Source organism: Alosa sapidissima, chromosome 4 (genome assembly GCF_018492685.1).
Source record: "Alosa sapidissima isolate fAloSap1 chromosome 4, fAloSap1.pri, whole genome shotgun sequence".
Classification (NCBI taxonomy): Eukaryota; Metazoa; Chordata; class Actinopteri; order Clupeiformes; family Clupeidae; genus Alosa; species Alosa sapidissima.
In genome coordinates, this window is record NC_055960.1 from 21,938,528 (window position 1) to 21,962,114 (window position 23,587).

The 23,587-nt window shown below is 43.6% G+C and overlaps 1 protein-coding gene across 1 annotated transcript; it reads right to left on the reverse strand.

Annotated features, from left to right (window-relative positions):
* Nucleotides 1–1,165: 1,165 nt before the first annotated feature.
* tspan2a (tetraspanin 2a) lies at nucleotides 1,166–21,158 on the reverse strand. The gene is made up of 8 exons (XM_042089030.1): nucleotides 20,900–21,158; nucleotides 13,328–13,430; nucleotides 6,853–6,950; nucleotides 6,366–6,440; nucleotides 6,149–6,238; nucleotides 5,984–6,043; nucleotides 4,024–4,107; nucleotides 1,166–3,900 (listed from the first exon to the last, which is right to left on the reverse strand). The coding sequence occupies exons 1-8, from the start codon at nucleotides 20,966–20,968 to the stop codon at nucleotides 3,835–3,837; spliced, it is 645 nt and encodes a 214-aa protein (XP_041944964.1). The 5' UTR covers nucleotides 20,969–21,158; the 3' UTR covers nucleotides 1,166–3,834.
* Between the last annotated feature and the right edge of the window lie 2,429 nt (nucleotides 21,159–23,587).

Here is a 23,587-nt window from a genome sequence, read left to right on the forward strand (position 1 = left end):
AGGGAGTACTTCAAATGGATGGTGTTTGGAATGCAATGAGGTGTGGAACATCACCTACATTTTTTATTGGTTATGAGAATTCATAGGTGCCTTTGTGAAATCACAATCTCCTAACCAAGCTTTGAGTAAGTACTGCAATTGATTTTTTCTTCAAAAATCAAAGGCCACAGTAAATGCTTTTAAAATGGGGTTTTTGGCACAAAGTACAGGTGTGTCCAAATGGCCAGTGTTCCAAGAGCCTGAAAAGAAAAATCTCAAAATGGGCATCTCATTAAAATCCATAGATCAAAAATTGCCTCTTTTTATGCTGGCTACTTCAAACTTTCACAAACAGCCATTGCAAAGAACTACTAGTAAAAAAGTATAATTCCAGGCGTGCTACAGTTCTACAATACATATAACCCTGTGTCTTTTATTACTTTTCATTTTACTAATCATTTTGTAGACAGTTATCTATGACAAAGTGCAGATCAGGTAGATGTGTACAGTATGTGTGAGTTACGCTGTTAGGGAAGGAGCTGCTCTCAGAAGAGAAGAAATGAGATTTATTATTTATTTATTATCCCAATTAGACTTGTGGTGCTAAAACTTTTTAGAGCTCGTGTTAGAACTTGTTCTGTAATTTATAGCCTACGCATTTGGACGTAACAGTTTCAGAATTTTTCAGTGAAAATGTTTCTATGGCTCTCATGTCGCATCCCACTTCATTTGAATTCCAGGCCACTGATGTTCAGAGTTCCCCTTCGAGTCCGTCTGTCTCAAAGTGGTCACCAGACGCAAGTGTGACTAAGCTCATTTTGTGTCACAGGGGCAAACGTGATGCTAGACACTCCAGTGTTGTAGTGAAGGCTCGGTAATGCGAGTCTAGTAATCTGCCTAAAGAGGATATCGCGGTCACTGTGCCTTTAGCAAACAGTGCTACCTATCTCAAGGACACAGCTGCATAGCTAGCAGTGTGTGTGTATCTCTCTCTCTCTCCTGTATGTTGACTTTCTAGCTGGGCTGGAGTGTGAGGTCCTTCAAGGCTGTAAAAACATGTCCAGGTAACACCTCAAATCAAAGGAGTCTTTGTGATTCTGGGTCGAGGTGCTTCTAGAACTTTCTCTATGCCCTATGCAGGCAGTCATTTCAGATGTAGGCCTAGTAATCAAAATCCCATACATTGAAATGTGATATCATTATTTTTATTTCTCAAAGCAATTCATATTTAGAAACTGCTACAAAACGTCATGCTATGAAAAGCATCCATTTTTCTTTTTTTTTCTTTTACATGATTAGCAAACACAAATCTACACACCAGCCAGAGTATACACATCTTGAGTCCATTCCAAAAAAGGACTGTCACAACATAGAGAAATTACAGTTTGACACAAAAATGTACAGTTCTTCACAGCAACAGTTTACACACACACACACAGAGCATGCTTAGAATGAGCCCATAAACAAACCTGTGCCTGCCCAATACACTCCCAAAAAATGGGTGCATTTGAGAACCCTAACCAGTTCCTGTACCTCATGTTCAGAAAGGATAGGTTCTTGCTGGAACACTTTGAGGGTTCCTGGGTTGTCAGCTACTGTATAGGGTGGGTGTGTTTCTCAAAAACGTTGTTTGACCACCATCATCATTAAATGATAGAGAGTATCATCATGAACACTCTCTCTCAATCACCACAGTGGTTGCCCAGCGACGCTTTTAGGAAATACGTGCAAGAGTGATTTTCAACTGAGATTCCAATCCAAATGGGGGCAAATTTGTACATTTAAAAAAGCTATCTGCTGAACACCCAGATTCCCTCCTCAGTTCCAGAAACCCTCTTTTCTAGGAGTGTATGCTTCTGAAAAGGCACAGAAAAGTTGGACCCCAGTCCAACAGCTGGAGACAAAGGGATCAGACCAAACCCACATGGTGTGGAGCCACCCTGATCTGACACGAATGCTGGCTTTGGGCCCATCCCAGAGCCTCCAGCCATTTAGGCAGTGCTGGTTACAGGTAAGCAAGCGAGTTCTGAGGTCGAGTTCACTTCACCTGAAACAAATTCAGTTCATTTCTTTACAAAATAATCCATGCCTAGGGAATTTCAATAATCCAAATGAATTTCACATCCCGAAGAGAGTGGCTAACACCCTGGTTGAATATCATGACTGACTTTTGCCGGTTACTTCAGTTTTTTTATATGGGTTTTTACACCTGACTAAAAATTCAGGTATTACTAGTTATTTTGCTACAAATCTGTATACACTGTCATTATGTACAAAGTTTAATTTGTTGAACCAATTATTATAATTATAATTATTATAACGAATTATCAATGCATTAGCTGAGAAATATCCTGGGAATAGTTCACTTTCACCATTGTGCTGTTGTTGTGATGCTGCTGTTGTGGTCCTGCGCTAAAAATATGGGTGAAAACCCATGTCCACTCTTTATAAGGACTGGCCTGAAAGTAAGTTAGTGAACCTTGAAAGCTGGTCATGACATCACCAGGCCTTGCCACGGGACTGGCTGAGTGTACTGACCAGGATTAAGTCATTATGTTAAACGTGTTAGAAGCACATTCACCCCGGTTGTATTAGCAGCAGCGCCAGATGATTCGTCAGACTTTGTGAGACTTCGTGACACTTCTTTAGACTTCGCAAGTGAGAGCTTCCAGACTCGTCATACCTGCTGCTGTGACAGCGACAGCCTGTGTAGTTCATGTGCAGGTGTCCTCAGTCGTGATGATGGCTTGTACTTTACAACCTAGCTAGGCAGCTGGCGCATGTTAACGCAAACAACATGATTTATGACCAAAGGCAGTTAGAAAGTGTGAATAAGGCTGAAACTGGGTTATGCCACACAACCCCAGCTGAGTAATGAGGAACGACGCAATGACAGATGTGGAGAGAATGACAAACATCTGGACAATGCATCTTATTTGAGATATTTACAACCAATCTTTCAACCTTGCAGTGCGTGTCAGCACATTCGTGAAACGTTCACCATAGAGGTACCTGAGGGTCAGAGAGTGAGAGTCCAACATTGGTTGTTATCTTATCTAAGCCAGAGCTTTTCAGCACAGCTCCTGCATCTCCCCTGTTTAGAATACTCTATCTATCCCTGCACTAACTAAGCACTAGCCATACTGCCTGACGTCAGAATAATTATAATGCTTTTTACTGGCAGAATCATCTGTCATCGTGTGTTTCTCTGACAAGCTTAGGCAGGTATGCTGAGCAGAGACAGATGGATCGCATGCAGAGTGGGGAGGATTTGAGAGGCCCTGGTCTGGTTTACACTGAGTCAGATTGTGTTAGGTTTACTGGTGTGTGAATCGTACCTCTGTGCGGTCAAGAAGACAAAGCGGACTTTATGAAGACTCTCACCATCCGAGCCTCAGCTGTATGCACAGTACAGTGTGCACCTCTGTCTACACAAATATGGCAGGCGGGCTATGTGTGTGTGGAGGAGGGGTGAGGACTGAGCAGGTATGTGTGATGTGCAAACAAAAGGGGAATTACTTTTCAAATGGGTAGGGGCAAGTCAGTGCAGGTCCAGTCCAGCTTTGAGGGAAACCACTGCTTCTCCTACGAATGATGTCATCAGACCCCGCACACACCACTGAAATAAACCCCAATTGGACAAATATGGATGTTTTTGGAGTGTTTTTTTGTGCTATGTGTCCCTATGAAAGAACAACCACCCCCACCCCCCCAAACGTCAAAGTCCAAATGGAGTGACCCATCCCACCACAAATGCAGAGGTTGGGACAGCTTAACTGAGCTGAGGCTGGGGACGGGAATGGGAGATTTGGGGGAGGTGAGGGAGTTGGGGTGGGGGGTAGTTAACTGAGGGGATTAAATGACTTCTCTGTTGTTTCGGATGGCACAACACAGAACCATACTGAAGATCATCCCAATAATCTAAAGTGGGAGAAAGAGAAGGAGGGGGGGGGGGGGGGGGCGTGCATTAGGAAATTTACTTTTATGTAGTTGAGACAGAATGTTTAATATTTTCATGATTAATGCATGATTTCCGATGCTTACCATAACCCCTGCGATACCAATCCCCACATATCCGATGATGAAGAGCTTTTCATTGAAATACTCATCGATGGCCTCCACACAATTCTAAAGACAGACAAACACAAACAATGGATTTGCATTTTCTCTTCTCCGTCATAGTACAAAACTTCTAATAGACAAACAAGCTTGAATTTCCCCTTGGGGATCAAAAATATCTATCTATCTATCTATCTATCTATCTATCAATGGTATCTATCAGCCAGGGGAGAAAGCTCAACAAATGCATTGTGTGTAATATCACTGTAATTACAGTATGTATGTACAGGATGTTCTTACACCTCCCTGCTTGATGTAAGCAGATTACATGTCTACACTTTGTGTACACACATGACAGCACTAGGCTTTTGTGCCATGCAGTTGTCTTGGAACAAGGGCAAGAGCTGAACACACAAAGACGTTTAGCCAATCGAATTGTCTGCCGGTGTGCTATAAATAACATCATGGCGCCTTTGAGACCCTGAAGGCTTCACAAGCTCACTGGAGACACCAGGACAGGGGGCTGGACGGAACTGTCACACATGTGTACACACATACACACACACACACAAATACACACACTCACACGCTCTCTCTCTCTCTTTTGCAACTGGACGACTGCCCAGTGTAACACAGACACACACACACACACGTAGACATATTTCTGTACACCCATCTGGAGTAACACACACACACACACACACGCACACACGCGCACACACACACACACACACACACACACACGTCATGTATAACACACTTCAACCATCTCTGTTAGCCTTTTACTGAGTAATGTCAGGTTAGCACTCAGAATATGTGGTTTCCTCTGAGTTATTTATAAGAGAATACCTCATACCAACTACACCAATGTCTGATCTGGGACAAAATGCATGACTTGAAGATATCACTTAAGTAGGGCTTACTGGCAGCTATTCAACAAAAACTGCATTTTCAGAAAAAACGTAAGGATTGAACAGAATTCTCATATGAGGTGTGTGTACTTTTGGGGAGGTTCTGCATTTAACACATGAAAGATTTAGCTAATACATGAATAAACTAAAACATTAGCAAATGTCAACATAATGCTCAACATAATGATTTAATTGCTATGATGTGATTATATAGAAGTATGTGTGTTTCTACTGGACACTGTTATATAAATACAGTATTACTTTTTACTATAACTATAATACTATAATTGAACAAAATTCACTATCTACTAAAATACTTATTATGATAAAACTATTTTTATATTTATATTTACCGGTATATTATGTTTTCAATACAGCTTAAACAAACCATATCAATTCAGTCACTGTAGTGCTACACAATGCTCCATTCCTGCAATAGAAATGGTTGTGCAGAGGCTGCAGCTGTCTGTCAGGTAAGTGTCCGCCATTGCAGGGGGAAAGACCAGCAGAAACAGACCATCGTCTCCTCCCAGCATCTCGCCATCGGCTGCTGTCTCACTACTGCCCTCAAATGGTACTGAGGAGTAAGTCTTTATACCCAACTATCACTAACATCTGTTTGTTTCTATTCCATTATTTTAACTGAAGGTGTGGCCCTAAATCCTGATGTAAGACTGCCAATATTTGAGTTAAATACACACCTAAAGTATAGTTGTTAATTGGAACACTGGAATCGTGTATTGCTCTATTCAAGCAACTTTTTTCCCATTTACAGAGGAATATGAAGTATGCTGGAATATGCTTTCAGCGCATCCAGAGGAATATGACAAGAACGTAGCTGAATTTGATGGTGTAACAGATTACGATAAAGGACTACAACTTTAACCGCTTTAATGTTCTGTGGAGCTCCGATTGTTCTTCCCAATGCTCCTGTCTGTGCATGTCTGTGTTATTGCTACTGTATATTGCTCCACACTGCTGCCTTGCAGGCTGATGGTCAGCATGAGGCTTTCATCTACAGGACTCAGGGTTACCTCAGTCTCGGCGTCTGGACACAGGGTCGGGTTGGGTTCGGTGCCTCCACAGCACTGCAGCTGAAAGTGGACCGGAAGGGAAGAGAACACACGCGAAAATAAGCTAGATGGCAACAGATCCTAAAACAAAGGGTGCAGGGGTCAAAGGTCATATGGGTTACTCACAACAGTGTGGTACAGGGTGGCGACGTTGGTGCCATTGGTCAAATTATCCTGCAGAGAGCTCAGGTAGAAGCCCTCAACCTCATTAATGATCTGGAGTCATTCAAAGATAGAGAAACAGAGAAAATGAAAGGAGAAAATAGGTCAAATATAAGTATTTCTAAGATTAAGTGATCATATCTGAGGTGAAATGTAAGTTTTATAGTGGTGAGAAAAATACCGTGTCTTTGTTCAAGAATCCAAAGACTCCTGCGGCCACCTCCGCCCCAAAGATGATCATTAAACAGGCGAAGAACTGCAGAATACAGTTAGAAAGTCACTATCAGCTGAGCAGCTGACCTTCTGTCAGTGTGGATTCAATTGTTCAGCTATAAATTATGAATGTTTCTCAGCATATAATGTTGACTACCAATACAATATAGAACCCTGAATGAACTGAGACACACTGAGTAACAGCACTGTGACTAAATTAATCTTAACACAGTAATTTAATTTAGCACCACTGTTGGGATGACAACAGCTCATCAGCAGATATCACATCCACACAGACTTAATCTTCTGTCATGATTTATTTCCCTCATGAAAAGTCATTTAGGCCAATCATTTTATTAAGAGCAAATTTTAGAATTTCAAAGGAAGTGTGAATGTGTGCATGTGTGCATGTGTGAATGTGTGTGTGTGGATGGAGGGAGGTAGCATTAACATACCAATCCTAGAAGACATTGTGACTCCCGCACAGCCCCACAGCAACCAAAGAATCCCACCAGCATCATGACCCCTCCAGCAACGATGAGGATGTACACGGCTAGAGAGAGAGAGAGAAAGAGAGATAGAGAGTCAGAGAGAGAGAGAGACAGAGAGAGCGAGAACATTATAATTAACTGTTTTATAATAAATAGTTTATGCTCAGATACTGTACAGCAAAGGAAAGTCCAATATCCGATTAAATTTCCTGAGCAAAATGGTCAATAAATCACAGAACAATGCTTAATGCACTCTCACAGGTATTTCAAAATGACCTCATACAGGCCTAACAATCCACGATTTATTCCATTTTTATGTTCAGCAGCAAATGACTGCATTCACCATTACGGGAATGCAAAATACACCTGCCCATTAGGGGGCACCCTAACCCAACAGGGTTTACAGGACTTACATATTTACACTCTCCTCTATGAAGGAGAGAGATTTTATATGATTTTAGACAAACATTTTAAAGTCAGATTCTTTCTCACCTATTAAAAGAGTACTACTTTTTACTAGTAAAAAAACCATGAGAAACTTGGGAACAGCAGTGATAAGTCTTTTATTGGACTACTGTGAGGAAATCGACATGCTCTTTGAACACTGCTGAGTGAAAGTGAAAATGTAAAAAAAAAAGCTTGTGGAAAAACCCTCATTGGTTAAAATGTGATTTTTGCAATTTCCCCCCCTTTCATGGTTTCACACTTCTGATAAGCAGATGTCAACCACCCACACAGTTGGCTGTGGAGGCACACCCTTATTATTGACACCGTATCTTTTCTCTCACCCACAGCACAGTATAATAGCACAGAACCGTGAGAGCCAGAAAGAATAGGCCAACAGACTCGCCACAGGGCAATAGACATGCCACATGTTCATCATCGTCATCATTTTTACACAGTAAACTTGCACTTGAACTTGATACTCCGTGGGAGTTTCACTGAGAATATGAATCATATATAAACATGCTGTGAAACAAAGTTCAGTGATGATGACTATGAAACAGAGATAGAAACAGAGAGATGTGAGCACGAGCTTAGGGTCACATGTCCCAGCAACACATGTTCTGTGCCTCTGCACACCAGCTCACCACCACTCCCATTCCTCTGAACTCCCCCCACTGCTCATCTGGTCTCTCCTCACAGAAACAAGGGGCGCATTGAGGGCACCCTGTGTATGCATTCATTAGGTCAGTCAGGCCCCCCGCAACAATGGCCTCCACACACTGACCAGGAGCCCGCCACTGCAGCCTCTGCCTCTGGAGCACAGAGGAGAGAGAGGGGGAGAGAGGGAGAGAGAATGGGGGGTGGGGAGGGGGGTGGAGATGAGAGGGAAAGAGAGAAAGAGAGAGAGAGGGAGAGAAGCAGTCTTGAGACATATGTGATGGAGGGAGAGAGAACAAGGAGAAAACATGGTGAGAAAGAAAAGAAGATAAGGAGAGAAAATGAGAGAGGGAGAGATCAGAGAGTGTGTGAAGGAGGGAGAGAGAAAGGAAAACAAAAAGACTGACAGAACAAGAGATAGGTAGAGAAAAAGACCTTGAATTTCCCCTGGGGATCAAAAAAGTATCTATCTATCTATCTATCTATCTATCTATCTATCTATGAAAGTTAAAAAGAGAGAAGGGAGGAGCAGAGAAACTAGGAGCAGAGGGATTGCAAGAAGGACAAAAGAGGGAGAGGACAGAATGATGAAAAAGAGAAAGTAATGTGAAATGGATGTGCGAAAGAGAAAGGTGATAATGTCAGAGAGAAAAAGGATGAGCAAGTTTTAATTGGGGAACAGAAAGGAGAGAGGAACAAAAGAGTGAAGAAAAGATAAATGGGATGAGAAATGGAGGGAATGACGGGATACAGAAAAGAGAGGAAGGAGATAAGGACAGGGTGATAGAGAAGGAGTGAGATTAGGGTAGAAAGAGTAAAAAGTGTTATTTTTCAGCCATGGGATTCAGAGAAGGGACACAAGAGACCAAAGCAGAAAGATGTGAGGGTGGGAAGCACAAAGCCCAAAAGAGAGACACAGAAGATGAGGTAAAGAGACTCAGAAGATGAGGTAAAGAGACTCAGAAGATGAGTTAAAGAGACTCAGAAGATGGGGTAAAGAGACTCAGAAGATGAGGTAAAGAGACTCAGAAGATATGGTAAAGAGTCAGAAGATGAGGTAAAGAGAGAGGCAGAAGATGAGGTAAAGAGACTCAGAAGATGAGGTAAAGAGACTCAGAAGATGGGGTTGTTGTTTAAATGTGACAATCAAAGAAAGAAAGACGTGAAGAGAGACTTAGGTAAAAAGTAGATATCTGTATCGGTCCATGTTTGCTCTATTGACTGGTCCCAGCCTATTTGCAAATAATATGACATTTACCAATGGCGGTGGCTGATAATTATGTGTTTATTTGTTACCTTGCATCAATTCTGCACCAGCTAAATACTGTTATGCATTAACTGGTACATTCAGAGATAGTGCTATGAAGGACTGAAAACACGATTTTCAGTTTTTCTTTTTTTTTTTTTTATCATGAAAATTTTGTGTCCCTGCCACTGAAGGGTATAATTAAGAAATATCGGCATACATTTTCAGCCGTGGGCCTGAATTGTTATTTTCAACACTGGTATTGGCCCAGAATCCCACAGTCGGTGCATCCCTTGTAAAAAGGTGGTGGGAGAAAGGGCCTGCTGATAAAGAATGAAAAATAGAAAGACAGAAAGAAAGTGGGTTAAAAAGAGAGATGGGAGAGGGGGGTTGTTCAGGAGTGAAGAGCTTAGGGGCAGAGGGAGTGACTGTGGGAGCCTGGGCTTAAAAAAGAGACGAGAGAAAGGGGTTGTTGTTGTAAACGAGTGTGAGGCACAGAGTGAAAGAGACGAGGGCGGGCGGGTGGGTGTGTGGGTAGGCGGGCGGGTGGGTGTGTGGGTAGGCGGGCGAGCATCTTTGCTTGGCTGGCATCTGTGGTAAGAGTGGCACTCTTGGGGCCTGAAGTGGTGTGGATAGCGTGGCGTCATCTCTCTGGCGACTCACTGAGCTGAACAGTACAACTCTCCTTCTCCCCCTCCTCCTCTCCTCTCCTCTCCTCCTCCTCTCCTCCTCCTCCTCCTCTCCTCCTCCTCTCCTCTCCTCATCCTCCTCCTCCTCTCCTCTCCTCCGCCCTCTCTAATAGTGCTCTAGCAGCTAGCATTTGTGTTTCACAGCCTCATCAGTGCCTCTAACCAAACCAAGCACTATAATTAAACCTCAGGGGGTGGGAGTGTGTATGTGTGTATGTGTGTGTGTGTGTGTGTGTGTGGGGGGGGGGGTCACAGCAGGTTGTTTTTCCTGTTCTGGGTCAGAAGGGTGGTGGAGATGAAATGGGGCAACCCTCAGCGGACTCACCAGCAGAGAAAACAAGCCCTGCTAGCAGACCCCACTGCCGAGAGCGCTCCGACAAAAAGCAGCAGCGTAATAAATATCCATAAAAACCACTGTCATGTACATCGCTTTACACACTAATGATTCCTTTTGTGTAGGAAGCTGTTCTGGCACCTTGGGGCTAAATGGCGGCTTGCGTTTCACAGTCGGTTTGGCCAGTCATGCAGGATGCAAATGGCAAAGTTTGATAAATGGTCTTTATCAGCACAAAACCCTTATAACCAAAACACCGCATAGAGCAACAGTCAGGAGCGGACGACCGCATGGAAAGTGGAAACTCAAGTCACCTGCACGGAATGTGGCGTATCTGCCTGTTTGATCTGGTAATAACAGCACGGGTCCTTGTCTCTCTGCCTCACTTTCTCTCGGGCATCCTGCGTGCACGGCTTCCGATAATATTTATGTGGTTGCCAGGGTTACGCTGGAGAGGCCAACATGGCATGTGCCGCTGCAGAGCTGCAAGCTGAAGCTAAGTGTGTGGCAACAAGCCTGTGTCAGTTCAGGGCACCTGTGAGCCTGGGCCAGCTCAGGGCCAGACCCAGCCCAAGGTTGCACCTTATCTGAGACGCCAATAAGCATCCCTCAGTCACCACTGAAACACAATCTGCAAGACATTTATGGGCTACATGAGCTGCAGTTTGCTAGGATGTCTGTATGTCAGTAGGTGACTAGTAAACCTTATCAAGGATTATTATAACTATGCAATAGAGAGTGAATAAAACACAATAAATAACAGTAAATTGATTCATTGCTTACATTCTACAGTTAGGAACATAAATGGTGGACTTGTGTGTGTATTACCCAGGGCCTAATCAGTAATTTTGCTGATTAAAATGCAAGACTTGCGTGTGTGTATGTAGGCAAATGAGATTAACACTAAATTCGTGCTGTAGGGGAAACACACAGGATGTGTGGGAAATGAAATGAAACAAATGATTAGGCAAAACCAGGAAAGAAAGAGATAAGGTAAAAATACGCTCATTTGTCTTTCATATTCTTATAAGCCACCCAGTTTCACTGCAGCCAATATCTCTCCTGCTGTAGTACGCTTTAAAAATGACACCAATTTGGAGTTAACGAGGGACTAATGTGCTCATCTATAGCACCTTTTCTGGACGACGCTATGTCCGCGAGATCACAGCGGCGTGTGGGAGTCAGGGCACACTGACACACACACTGTGACATCATGGGCCTTGTAAGGACTGGACATGTGTCCAACCTCTTGGATGCCAAAGGCCTTCCAGGGCAATACCAGGCTGTCATACTCGGCATGTGGAGTTCAGAGACTTAGCTCATAAATCTGTAAGGTGAGGAGGTCTACCCTACTGTGATGTTTGGCAACTTGACAACAGATCTTACTCTGACTGTGAGAGAAGCAATGCTACTCTAATTGAATGTTATACACCGTAGCTATAGTGGTCACTATGTAATGGTCTCTTTGATGAGCTCTCATAATGAATATAAGCTTATACCATGTGACAGCCACAATAACACCACCACTAATCATCATGCTGTTTAGAAACTTTAAGATATGCGAATGACGTCACCCTTAAGAATGGAGAGGTTTGGTAAATGACGTCAGTGGGCCAAGACAGGACATCTGCCTACTCCAACCCAGACTTTAGTGGGGAGTGTTTTGAACGCATAGAGACACAAAAATAGAAACATACTCAGTCACCTAAAATTACATGCTTGCTTGCGTCAAATTCTGACAACAGTATAACATAGCCCTCTAGAACACACCACCAAAATTAGAAACTAGTCCTTCCATAACTATCTCATTCTCTTTTCACCTCATCTCTGACGAAAAGATTTCTTATTGGGTTCTTTAAGCCACAGCTCTAAATAGATCATTCCTGCTCGCGACTTCCATCTAGGCAGTAACCGTTTTGAAGGTTATCACAGCTTTAAACTGAAAAGCAGAGACGGTCTCCCAAAGATGGCTTCCACTGGGCACGTGGAACTCCATTAAGGCCTTCAACTCTGCAGACTCATCTTTTTTTATGATGGTGGGAAAATGCAGCTCTCTCGCTTACCTCCCAAAAAATGCAATCAAAATTTGTAGACATAAAACACTTTTCCTTTGGTTTCTAGGCTGCATGTCTAATCTCTCTGAGAGTGGGTGGTGGATGTTTCTGGTAATGGCAGATGGCCTCCGCTCTGCGCTATCACACTCCACAGTACGCCATCAACCAGGAGCCTCCACTACGCCTCCAGATCCGATCCAGAGATCTAATAAAGCAACGGCGAGCCTCGGCAGCCGCCTTGTGAATAGCGCCCAGAACTCGGCACCAGATAGCCAGCCGATGGACGAGAGAACTGTTACCGAGAGAACTGTTACCGACACTCATTTATTTCTCTCGCCCCGGGTCCCCCAGAAAGTATTTAGGTTTCGTCCCCACTGCCAGAAGGGCCAGCACTCCTCTGGTAAGGTCTGTGTAAAAGCATCCAGACTGAGATTAATTGGCCTCATAGATGGAGCAAAACCTCAAAACTCTTACTCACCCCCCCTGCACCCTCCGGAAAAGAGAACGCCATCAGGGACAATACAATGATTTCATTTGGCAGGGATAAGCGAGAAAATCACCTGGTTTTGGTGGGAAACCCCATTACACCGCCCCTGCCCTGCTCTCACAGTAAACGAGCGCAACCCTAAAGCTCTTCTTCTTCTCTCAAAGGGGTAATAAGATGAAAGAGCTTCCTCATCCCTAATGCCCTGCACCAACCACGGACACCGCGGTGGCAGAGAGTGGACACTCGGAACGAGGCAGACATTAACACAGTTCCCAGGGACACTCCCTATAAATAGCTGTATGATGTATATATAAGAACATTGAGCGCTCTGTTGACAGGTTGGCATCCAAGCAGCCGAGTGGAACTGGTAATGCGACTCCATACCTCACATATAAGCCACGCAGCAGATAAAAACGGCATACCACTGAGACAGCAGCAAACGGTGGGGCGACGCCTGGCGCGGGTCAATCCCACTGCCAGCCACTTCTCTGAGCAGCTGCACCGCCTGATGAACTGTGAACTCACCAATGAAGTAGGTGTCTGGGGCGTCATCTCCGTTCAGGAGCGAGATGGTGTCCGGGTCGAAGCGCAGCCACAGGCCCACGGCCACCACCAGCGAGCCGGACAGCTGCAGCACAGAGAGAGGAGGACACATAAAAACGCATGAAAGCTCTGCAACAAAATGTCTGCTGATATTCTATTGAAGCTAAACACAAGCAGACGGCCATTCATCTGTTTGAAAAAACAGTATTTTGGAAGGTATATGGAAGGCTACACCCTACACGCCAAAAACTGTTTGTGGGTGTAGTCAGAAATTGCAATACAAAGTGCTTCATGAGATAATAAAATATAGGAAAAGGAAAATGATTTAAGATAACAACAAAAACAATAAAATATCATTGCTGAAACAGCAGCTTCATCATTTGACTTGGAACTGAATAGACATAGAGTACATAAACTAGCTGGGAGAGGACCCATGGAGAGTCTAAATTCAACAATGCCCTATAGTGCTGCACATGGCAAGATCATGCATGAACACTGCCACCTTTCTCGCTAGAGCAGGTGTCTTTGGATGAATGGCTATGCTGTAAGTAGAAATAATTTCAAATAACCTCTGGCCATCTCCGGAAAGGCCACAACAGTAAACAGCAGCACTCACTCGGGCTGAGTGACCATTACTGACTTTGTGGGCCGGACGCCCTTTTAGGCTCTCATTTTCTCCACATTGTTCCCTCTGTAACCTTGGCCATGACACTTCATTGATTGAAACTCAGTAAGATAAAGAGTGCCATGCCATCCTGCCTGAAGCTTGCCATCTGTCCTTCCAGAGGGACACCAGTGTCATTTAGTGGACTATATCCACATAAAAAGCACTCAGGCATTACAGAGCAATCCAACGACTGTGGCTTCGAATCAAGGGCGCGGTGGACCCCGCTATGCAGTCATACATTTTTAATGCACTCTGTAAATCAATCGCAGTATTTGTCTGAATAGTTAATTGTGTGAAAATAAACTCATTCAAGTGCATGTTTGTGGCAATCAAACATTATCATCATAATTAGTAGTCCCTATTAAACGGAACGCCTTTTGGGCCTAGGGGGATTTCTTTGTGCCGTGGCTGCTGCCTCTCCTGGAGAAACGGTCGGTGTAAGAAAGTCGGTGTAACTGCACTGATTAGAAGACACAAGCTCTTGCATAAAGCCCCAGTTTTATATCTTTGTAAAAGCGGGTTTTGGCCATTTTAGTCATTATTAACAAACTGAATTAGCTTTAACTAGATATCACACGATAGAGCTCAACCTGCAGAGGCAGCTGCGCAGGCAAACAGGAAGTAGCTATGGCAGGCCATGTCTGTGCACTCTCCCCATCACAACCACACTGTTCACTCCATCACACATAATGACATTCTGGGTCTACACGGAAACAGTCCTGGTTAGTTTTTTCCTCAATCCCACAGTGCCTTGCGCTAATGGGCCGGCCATGGAAGCATTTATCTGGACAGAACCACTTCCTCATCTGGGGACACAAATAAGAGGGAAACTGGCGGAGTAAGGCAGAACAAAATCCTTTAACGTTTACACAATGCAGTTCCTTTACCGTAGAGTAATGGTTTCAAACTCATTCTAATGCTACATTGACTGATAATATGAATAATGAAGTCCCTGACATTGCCAATGCACGTCCGGAATGCTTGATATTACACTATGGAATGTTGTTGATCGGGTAGGATCATGACCCTTTCAGTCGGTTTTTGGCTAACTGTGTACTGTCTTAGCGCTATATTGACGCAAAGGCGCACAGACATCAATTCTTCCATCACATTGCTTTAAGGACACTGGACCGGGTCAGGGCCAGACGTGCACCAGCTGTGGGCCTAAGCTGCTCCCTAGTGGGCTGCCAAATGGGGATGACATTCACAGGGAACGGGGATGTATGAGAGGGGGGAGGAAGCAGACAGCACAGAGGGGTTGGACCCCCAGACGGGATGACTCGGGAGAGAAGGCACAGAGGAAGACTGCTGTCTAATTGATCCCAAAAGGAGAAGGTCTTTGATGTATTTTTCTCTAGTTCTCTCTAGCTTACCTTCTTCTTTATTCTGTTTCTGGTTCTTAATGAGGAGAAATATGTAATTGCTCTCATTTCATGGCCAAGTAGACTAACTGGATATATGAATGTGCTTTCCGCTTATCCTAAACATGCAGTCCAATTTTTAAAATGAAAAGACAAATACAGTCCATCTATGCCAAATACAGTTACAGTCTGGTTATTTATTTTTAGGACAACCTATGCCAGTAATTCTAATTATACAAGCTAAATTACAACTGCTTGACACCCACACTGTCCAATGGCATCCAGTTGGCCAACGCCTTGTCCGTGTGGGTGGGCAGTCAGGTCGTGCCAGCCTCATGGGACGGCCCAGGCCTGGCCTGGTGTGGCTTGGCATGGTATATGGCGTCACCCGCCTTAGCATCAGCTGCCCCCTGGCACTGTCCCCCATTGCCCCTTGATACCCACGCTGTTCCCCCTGATGTCCTGGGTGCCACCCCCCCCCCCCTCCCCTGGCAGCGCAACACAACGGCGGGGCTTATCTGTGGGCCAGGCCCCTCCACAAAGACAGGCCTGTGTGCTGCACGCGGTGGCACCGCTCCACTGATGACCGATAGCAGAGATGGCAGCTAAGATTTAACTCACAGGCCACTAGACTGATCTGTGCGGGCAGGCCTTGTTCACCCACTTCATTAGAATAATGATAAAATCATCAGGCCAAAGTAGTGCACAGCTATGTGTGATCAGCTATGGATAAGGAAGGGTGGAGTTTTCTGTTCATGATTTGATGGTTAAAAAAAAAAAAAAAAAAAAAAAAAACATATTAAAGGGACACCAGGCAACGTTTTCGTGTTAATTAATCATCTTCGTAAGTCGGTATATGGTGAAATGACTCATTACGGGGCGAATGAAGGCTCTCTCGCCCGCCCCTACTGCCTGTAGGAAGAATATCCCACTTGCAAGTTCGGTGTATCCTACCTGCCGACCGAAGCAGGATCAGTTTACAGCACAGAGGCAGGCTAACGAAACGCTAGAGATTGTTGCAAACGTGTGTATAATGGCAGAGCAGACGAAGAAGCAGCGAAAACCCTTGACGGAAGACGCAAAGAAAAGGAAAAGAGCTTCAGACCGAGCGAGGGGGAGTTTCGTAGAGAAAAAGCATCAGGCTTGCCTGGTGTCCCTTTAAACCTGCCAGACTTACCAGTTATTAAGAACAGTATAACATGTTTCATGAGGGTTAGGTTAAGGACTTAGGGCCTGTCCACACGGAGACGCTTTTTAGGTTAAACGCAGAGGTTTTGCTTCTTGGCCGAGCGTCCAAACGAATCCTGTAAACGCACTGCCCGAAACCGCACTTTTATGAAACCTGGTCCTAGAGTGGAGAAATCTGAAACCGTAGCCCGTTTGAGTTCGTTTAGACAGCGAAACCGCACATCCCCGTATCTATGATGTCATCGCCACACCTCAGCTGCCCTGGACTTGCACTTATAGTATTGCCTAACAATACTAGTTTTCATACATGACATTACCTACGATTACACTCCATTAAGATAAATATCACAACTGATGCTGCGCAGCGCCGATAGCTTATGACTTGGTGGACTGAACACTGTTTTTCCCGGTGTTTTTTTTTAATGCATTCTAGCTACTGTCAGTGACGCGAGAGAACTTAAGTTATTAGGAAAGTGCGGTGTAAGTTTAGGCTACATTAATTTGTGCGTAGTGCCAGTGTCATTCATTTATTTTACATGTCTTACAACATATACATGCATTCACAGTCGAGTGAAATCAGATATAAGCATAAAAAGACGCTTAGAACTCACGTTAAGCCGATGGTAGCACACTGAATGCGAATGCACGATTTGATGCAGGCAAAAGTATTGACTGTTACTAACGAAGGTTTTATAGCAATATTATAAATGTGGCGACAGAATAGCCTAGAACTTGGGTAAGTCTTGCGTTTAGTAGCCTAATTGCGGTGATAGCCAAAACTAATGTGAATCACGGACTATCCTACAACCAAAGAAAGTAGGCTAAAGGTGATTAGTAGGCCTACCTGCGTTAGCCAAATAAAGGACGGGATTGCACCCTTCACAAACCGTAAAATAAAGTGTATTAGTTTTACAGTTGGCTACAGTTGACAGTTCACCATCAGTCCACACAAACAATTATGGTTTCCTTGCACTAGCCATTTCGCCGTAGCCTATTCTGTCTGTTTTTAAAGCGCAAGTTTTGCCAGTTTTGGTGAATTTCTGTAAAGACACAGTGCCACCTATAGGCCTGGGGTATGAAGTAACGTGTTGAGTCGTGTTGAGATGGATCCGTTTGGACGCAAATATTCTTGATACGGTTCCAGGGAAGACGGAAGAAAAAAAGATCGGTTTGGTACGTGTGGACTAGGCCTTAATGCGCAGTGTAAGGCCGATATCAGATAGGACGTGTTTTTTGCATGGAGATCCGCCTTTTTTTTATGTTGTTTCATATTGGCAGTAAACGTTTTGCGCACTGCTTACGCGCCCGGAGTGCCTCACGTTTTGTGTGCCTGCTGCGCCTCACGTTTTGAGGCACCCTGAGCACCTCGAATTGGAAAAAGTTATTCTACGTCATTCGTGTTTTCATGAAAGCATAGTGCACCTCGTGTTTTAATAGTGGCAAAACGTGTCCCTGTATTGCTTTATGGTACATCAACGCTATAGCAAGGCCTATGTGGATTAGAGGGCCTCAAAATTATACAAATCAAAGTTGAAAGTCCAGATCAATCCAGTTCTTGCTGCATATCCTCTTGTGTAGCAAGAAAACACATGAATAGGATGAATCTTATCTTGAAAGCACACAGAACCATCTTCAGGTCAATAAAAAATCTTACAAGGCTATAAAACTGTAATAATACAAGTGAGAGTTTGACCTTAATGATACTTCAAAGGGTTTGGAAATTCTCATAATTAACCTCCTTTTAGCAGAAGCTGGGCCAGATTACAATATAGACAGGCACTGAATACCAAATAGTCTCGGCTTTGCTTAAACAAATATTTGTCAGGCTATTCTTAGCAATTGGCGGGCATGTTTAACATGGATAAAGTTAGCATTCTAGAAGCTGATTTGCTACATTGCATCATTACATCAAGGTCCACCATACATACAGTAGCAGAAACCAGACTAAGCCTACCTATTTGCCTGGCTGCTAGATAATAGTCTTTGACAGATACTTTTGTTGTACTGGCTGCCCAGAAGGGACATATCACACATGCAATGGAGAGACATATTTCTCCGAGAAATACAGCTTGGTGCAGTCTAGTTTCACAGAAACAGGAATTAGTTTCACAGAAACAGGAATTACCGGAAGAATACTGGAAGAATATTCTAAGTAGGTACCAAGAGATGTATTAGACTATAAAATCAAAGCTTAATGCAGTTTAGACAGCCTGTCCCTCTGTGTTTATTAGAGCACATACTAAATGCACTGCGCTTGAGAAGTCATTGCCCAGCACACTATAGACAGACCCGACCTCACATTCCTCACCACACAGAGGGAAATTGGCATGAAAATGCCAAATTGTTGCACATTTACAGATTGCCTCTATAGATTCCCCACAATTGTGGATTGCACTGCACTAACAGACTCCAGCTATGCTTTGAATGTTACAACAAAGTGAAATTCTGGCCTTGGTTGGCCTAGTAGCACCAAAGGCCTAGGACACCAAAATGAAACGAAGCTGGTGACTAAAACGGAGGTGTAATTGCAATCATGGTGTCCACACAACAGCACACAACACCAGCTAACATCAAATACCTGTGTGGAAAATTACGAAGTGTGCTCTTTCAACAGAGACGGTGGGGGTGGGGGTGGGATAAGATTGCTTGATGACAGACAAATGAACACTACAGCGCAACAGTTCCCAGGGAGCAGTGCACAATCTGCCTATAAAGGCCTGAAGCACTCCACTCAGCTGTTTCGGAGACTGTGTACACCAGGGACAAACCACATGAGTGTTCTGGGCTTTCTGAAAGAGGCCAGTGCACAGAAAGCAGGGAAGCCCTCAGACATGAAGAGCAGAACATGCATTTGTGAACTCCAGTCTCTCAGTATCCAGGATGACCCCAAAACATTTGTCCGATAGATCACTGCTGGAGTGAATGAGTGATGTCTAATTGCAGTGGCAAAACAGGCAGCTTATTGAGGCAAGTGAATGGAGAGGGAGCATGAGGGCCTGGGACTTGGAATTGGGGTGGGGGTGGGTTGGGGGGCAGACTCTCTGAAAAGGCTCACTGACACCAGTGCATACCAATAACAAGTCTGGAGAATTCCCTTAAATCCAAACACATCGCTGCCTATGCTGTTACAATATGTCCCTGGACACTCGGAGTGAGGACCACACATACATCCTTATAAGGATTCCTATGGAAGCACAGCTCCATCTGCCAGTGGGTTTGGCAGCAGTAGTGATCTGTGTTAGGCTAATGTCAAATGTGACAGAGCTGTCTGGCTTCCTTCCTAAAAGGCCTCATTGGAGAATGATGCTGTGTGGATTTATGCTTCAGTGTGAGACACTGGATCCTTGCTTGTACAACACAACACTGTTTTCTACCTTAATGTGTGTTAAGCACCTACAACTGGGAATTTACCACCATGCTAAATATGTGTTGTATTTACACATGAATAAACATCTGGCGGATGCCAACTGTAAGCGTATGGAAAAAATAGAAATTGACTGCCCATGCATACTGAAGAGATGAAAATATAATTTGCATTGTGGAAATTACCCTTGAAAAACTTCCATGTCCCCATTTATCTAATTTACATCACCTTGGTCTCTGAATCAATTAAAGAGGTATCATGTAGCCTAAATGAATCATGAAGGGTCCTCTTTGTCTCATCCATCGTGATTAAGGTCTGTGAGTTTAATCATTTAACAGAAACAATTTCAGCTGCCTCTGCGCATTGCATTCTTTCGATTTCATAGTCCACTGTAGGCGTATAGTTTAATTACGCTTAACATACAGAATGAAATTTATGATGTGCTCTTGATGAAATTCCACCTTCAATTATAAATATTTATTTTGATTTGTATATCTAAAATGGGATAATGCATTCTCGCTCATAGAGTTATTTCGCAGCCTCCGCCACCCGAAGTCACCGCAACAGCGACAAAAGACCTCAGACCAGACCACCACCCTAACATGTTTGATGTGACAACACGCACGCTTGTGCTGGGAAAAATAACAGACAGGTTAATCCAACACAATATCCAGATAGGCATTTGAGACTAGGATGCAGACGACTCCAGACACACCGAGAGCCAAGGAGACATTCAAACAAAAAAGATCCAGCCAGATACATGGACAATTCGTAACGTGGAGATGCTTAACGAGATGTGATAAATTGATTAGGCAAGCACTAGCAACCACCCCACACTCTGTAGGCTACCCATCTTCTCCGGATTCCCAGCGATTGCTATGGCAATGCATTCTCGTTTTGTATGACAAACAATATGCACAATGACATTATTCAGGTAGGACAGCAGCAGTTGCCTTCCCCTGGCATTCACTTACCCAGAATATGAAGTTAAAAACGAAAAGGAGGTATTTCACACATTTCATCCCGCCTTGGACTTTGCTCATGTTTCTAGTGGTTCCACGTCGCGCGTGTCCTCGATTACAATAGATTCTTTAGCACACTAACAGAAGAGAGCGCTTTAAAGAAACAAAGGCTCGGAAAGAAACTCAGTTTAGGTAATTTCAGTTCACGGTCACAAGCGTGGATGCAGTCAGTCAGGTCTCTCTCACCACAACCGCGGTAGAGTTGTGTTGGGTTCGTAACGGGACCGCCCATTCGCTTCGAAGGGGCAGTGGCGTACCGTGGGAGTGTGCAATTTACCGCGCTTTGTTTACAGAAGTGGTTAATGGGAGACCCAAATGCCCCTTACCTTTCCACATTCAGCAATCTAACAATTAAACCACAATACCACGAGGAAGATTATGAGAAAACCGCCAGTTAAAGAACCAAGTATTTCTCATTGTTTATGCGAGTATAGTGGACTTGTAATCATTATTATTGCAAGTTCATCATTATTTCTTAATAGTTCCACATCCTAGGCAACTGAAATAGAATGGCACACTGCAGACCTACAATATAAGCATTTACGCATCAGACCTATGCAAATTACTCGTCTTAATTTACTCACATGCGCAATGTCTCGACTGTTATGCATCTATAGACTACGTGTAGGCTCTGTAGGTTAGAGTCCAGTTCCATCTGGTGCTTGTGGCAACAGACATATCAGTCCATTTGTATGTTATCATGTGCCATCTGTTAGGGAACAAGACAACCACGCTGATGTAACAGTGTGCAACAATGCGTCCTCTCCTCTGCTCCAAAAAGGCATCTGTGAAGGAATTCTAGGCATTTCATCAATCATGTAGGCTAGTTATTAAGTGGGACAATCCTGACCTCTTCACCAATGCTGTTAAAAAGGTTTCCTTAACATGTAAACTCCAAATATGAATAAAGTATCAAAACAGAAAGAGAGAATAGCATGACTTCAAAAACACCTTCATCTGAGGCTATTTGCACAGTGGCTGCACCAGACTGCACTGTCAAATGCACTACTGAACATTTAAAAAAAATGTGCATGTTTTTTCATTGTATGACTCCCAAGGGCATATCCAAGGTAAATCAGTTAAGTCTAATGTAGGTTACTGGAAACTAAGAAAATACAGCCACTTTATTTGTTAACTTGTGGAGGCTTAGAACAGTGGTGTTGTGCCGAAGTGTTTGGCATTTAAAAAAAATCTAAACAAAGTTTGTGTGGAGCCCAAACAGATGATTGACAGCCATCATTCACCCCACTTCCGTTTCCAAAAGATTTAAACCCTCCTTACTCATCCTCGTTACACGCTCTGGCATTGCAAAGCCTCCCACCACCAGTCCTGAATTTCCCCTTGGGGATCAATAAAGTATCTATCTATCTATCTATCTATCTATCTATCTATCTATCTATCTATTCTCCTCCATTTCACTAGTAGTTCTAAGATCACATTACCCCATATATGGGGAGTCAGCAGACATCGATTGCACTCAATCTCTGCTATTGGCATCCCAGGACCATGGCCAGCTACCAAGCCAAACATGTCTATTCTCAGTGCTCATTATCAAGTATTCTGATAGGTGAATTGGTGAAATGGGCAACATACAAAAAGGTCATGTTTGGCCTACCAACACCACATGGCAATATATGTATATGCCTATGAAACAAATCCATTCTTGCTAAACTCACTCAAAGTGATTCATTTACAGAAGTAGAAACTCAGTAAGAAGATTGTTGTAATGTTTGCCAAGGTCTCACCTTATGCTGCAAGAGACTCTGAATGCCTTTGAGAACGGTCTCAACTCTCAACTACTGTATTTGTACATTACACTGGGAGCAGGTGGGTCCTGAAAGCCTGTCAGCAGATTGGAGTAGAACTTCACTTTCTTGCTTTGTTGTTTTCTGCTTTACACCCTCATTTGAGAACTCCTTACTGATGTCAGTTATTGGTCTGATAGACTCCTTCAAATCCTTTTCAGAGGTAACGCTCAGTCAGGGCAGATGATGCAGAACTTGAGACAGACCCATTTCCTGCAAGGTGTCCCCACCATCTGGTTGGCATCCAGTCAGAGCAACAAGCTTTATTATCTCTTTGAGGTCTACTGTTTGTTTGAGAGGTACAGGAAGAACGCTTTGAGCCTTATCTTTGTTTGAGCCTTATCTTTGTTGAGTCAGTTCAAGACTGCTATAGGTGTAGTGCATCTTTCCCTATATCTTCCATCAGTTTTTATGGCTTTGATCTTTATTGAGCAACTAACAAAAATGTTTCCCACTTTACTCAGTAGGCTGTAGTAGGCCTACATTTATATTTAGACGTGACAGTCCATGGAGTTTGCCAGTTCAACTCACTTTGGTGGTGAATTGAAAAGCTATGCAGACATACAAGACACAACTGAAAAAGTTATAGCTACAATCAAAGCAGATGTCATCGATAAAAAGTTTAGTATTTAGCATATTATTGATCTACTCAAATGTTGAGCATTAACGAAAACTACAGCTGCTGCTCAGTCCTCAACATTAAAGCTGTGCAGTGGGTAGCCATAATTTTTTCTTAGTGTCATAAAACATGTTTACTCTCACTACTGTGCTCACAGTAAACGTCCCAAGTGCCCACACTGCCAGTTAAACAGTTCTGATATGCTAATCCAATCGG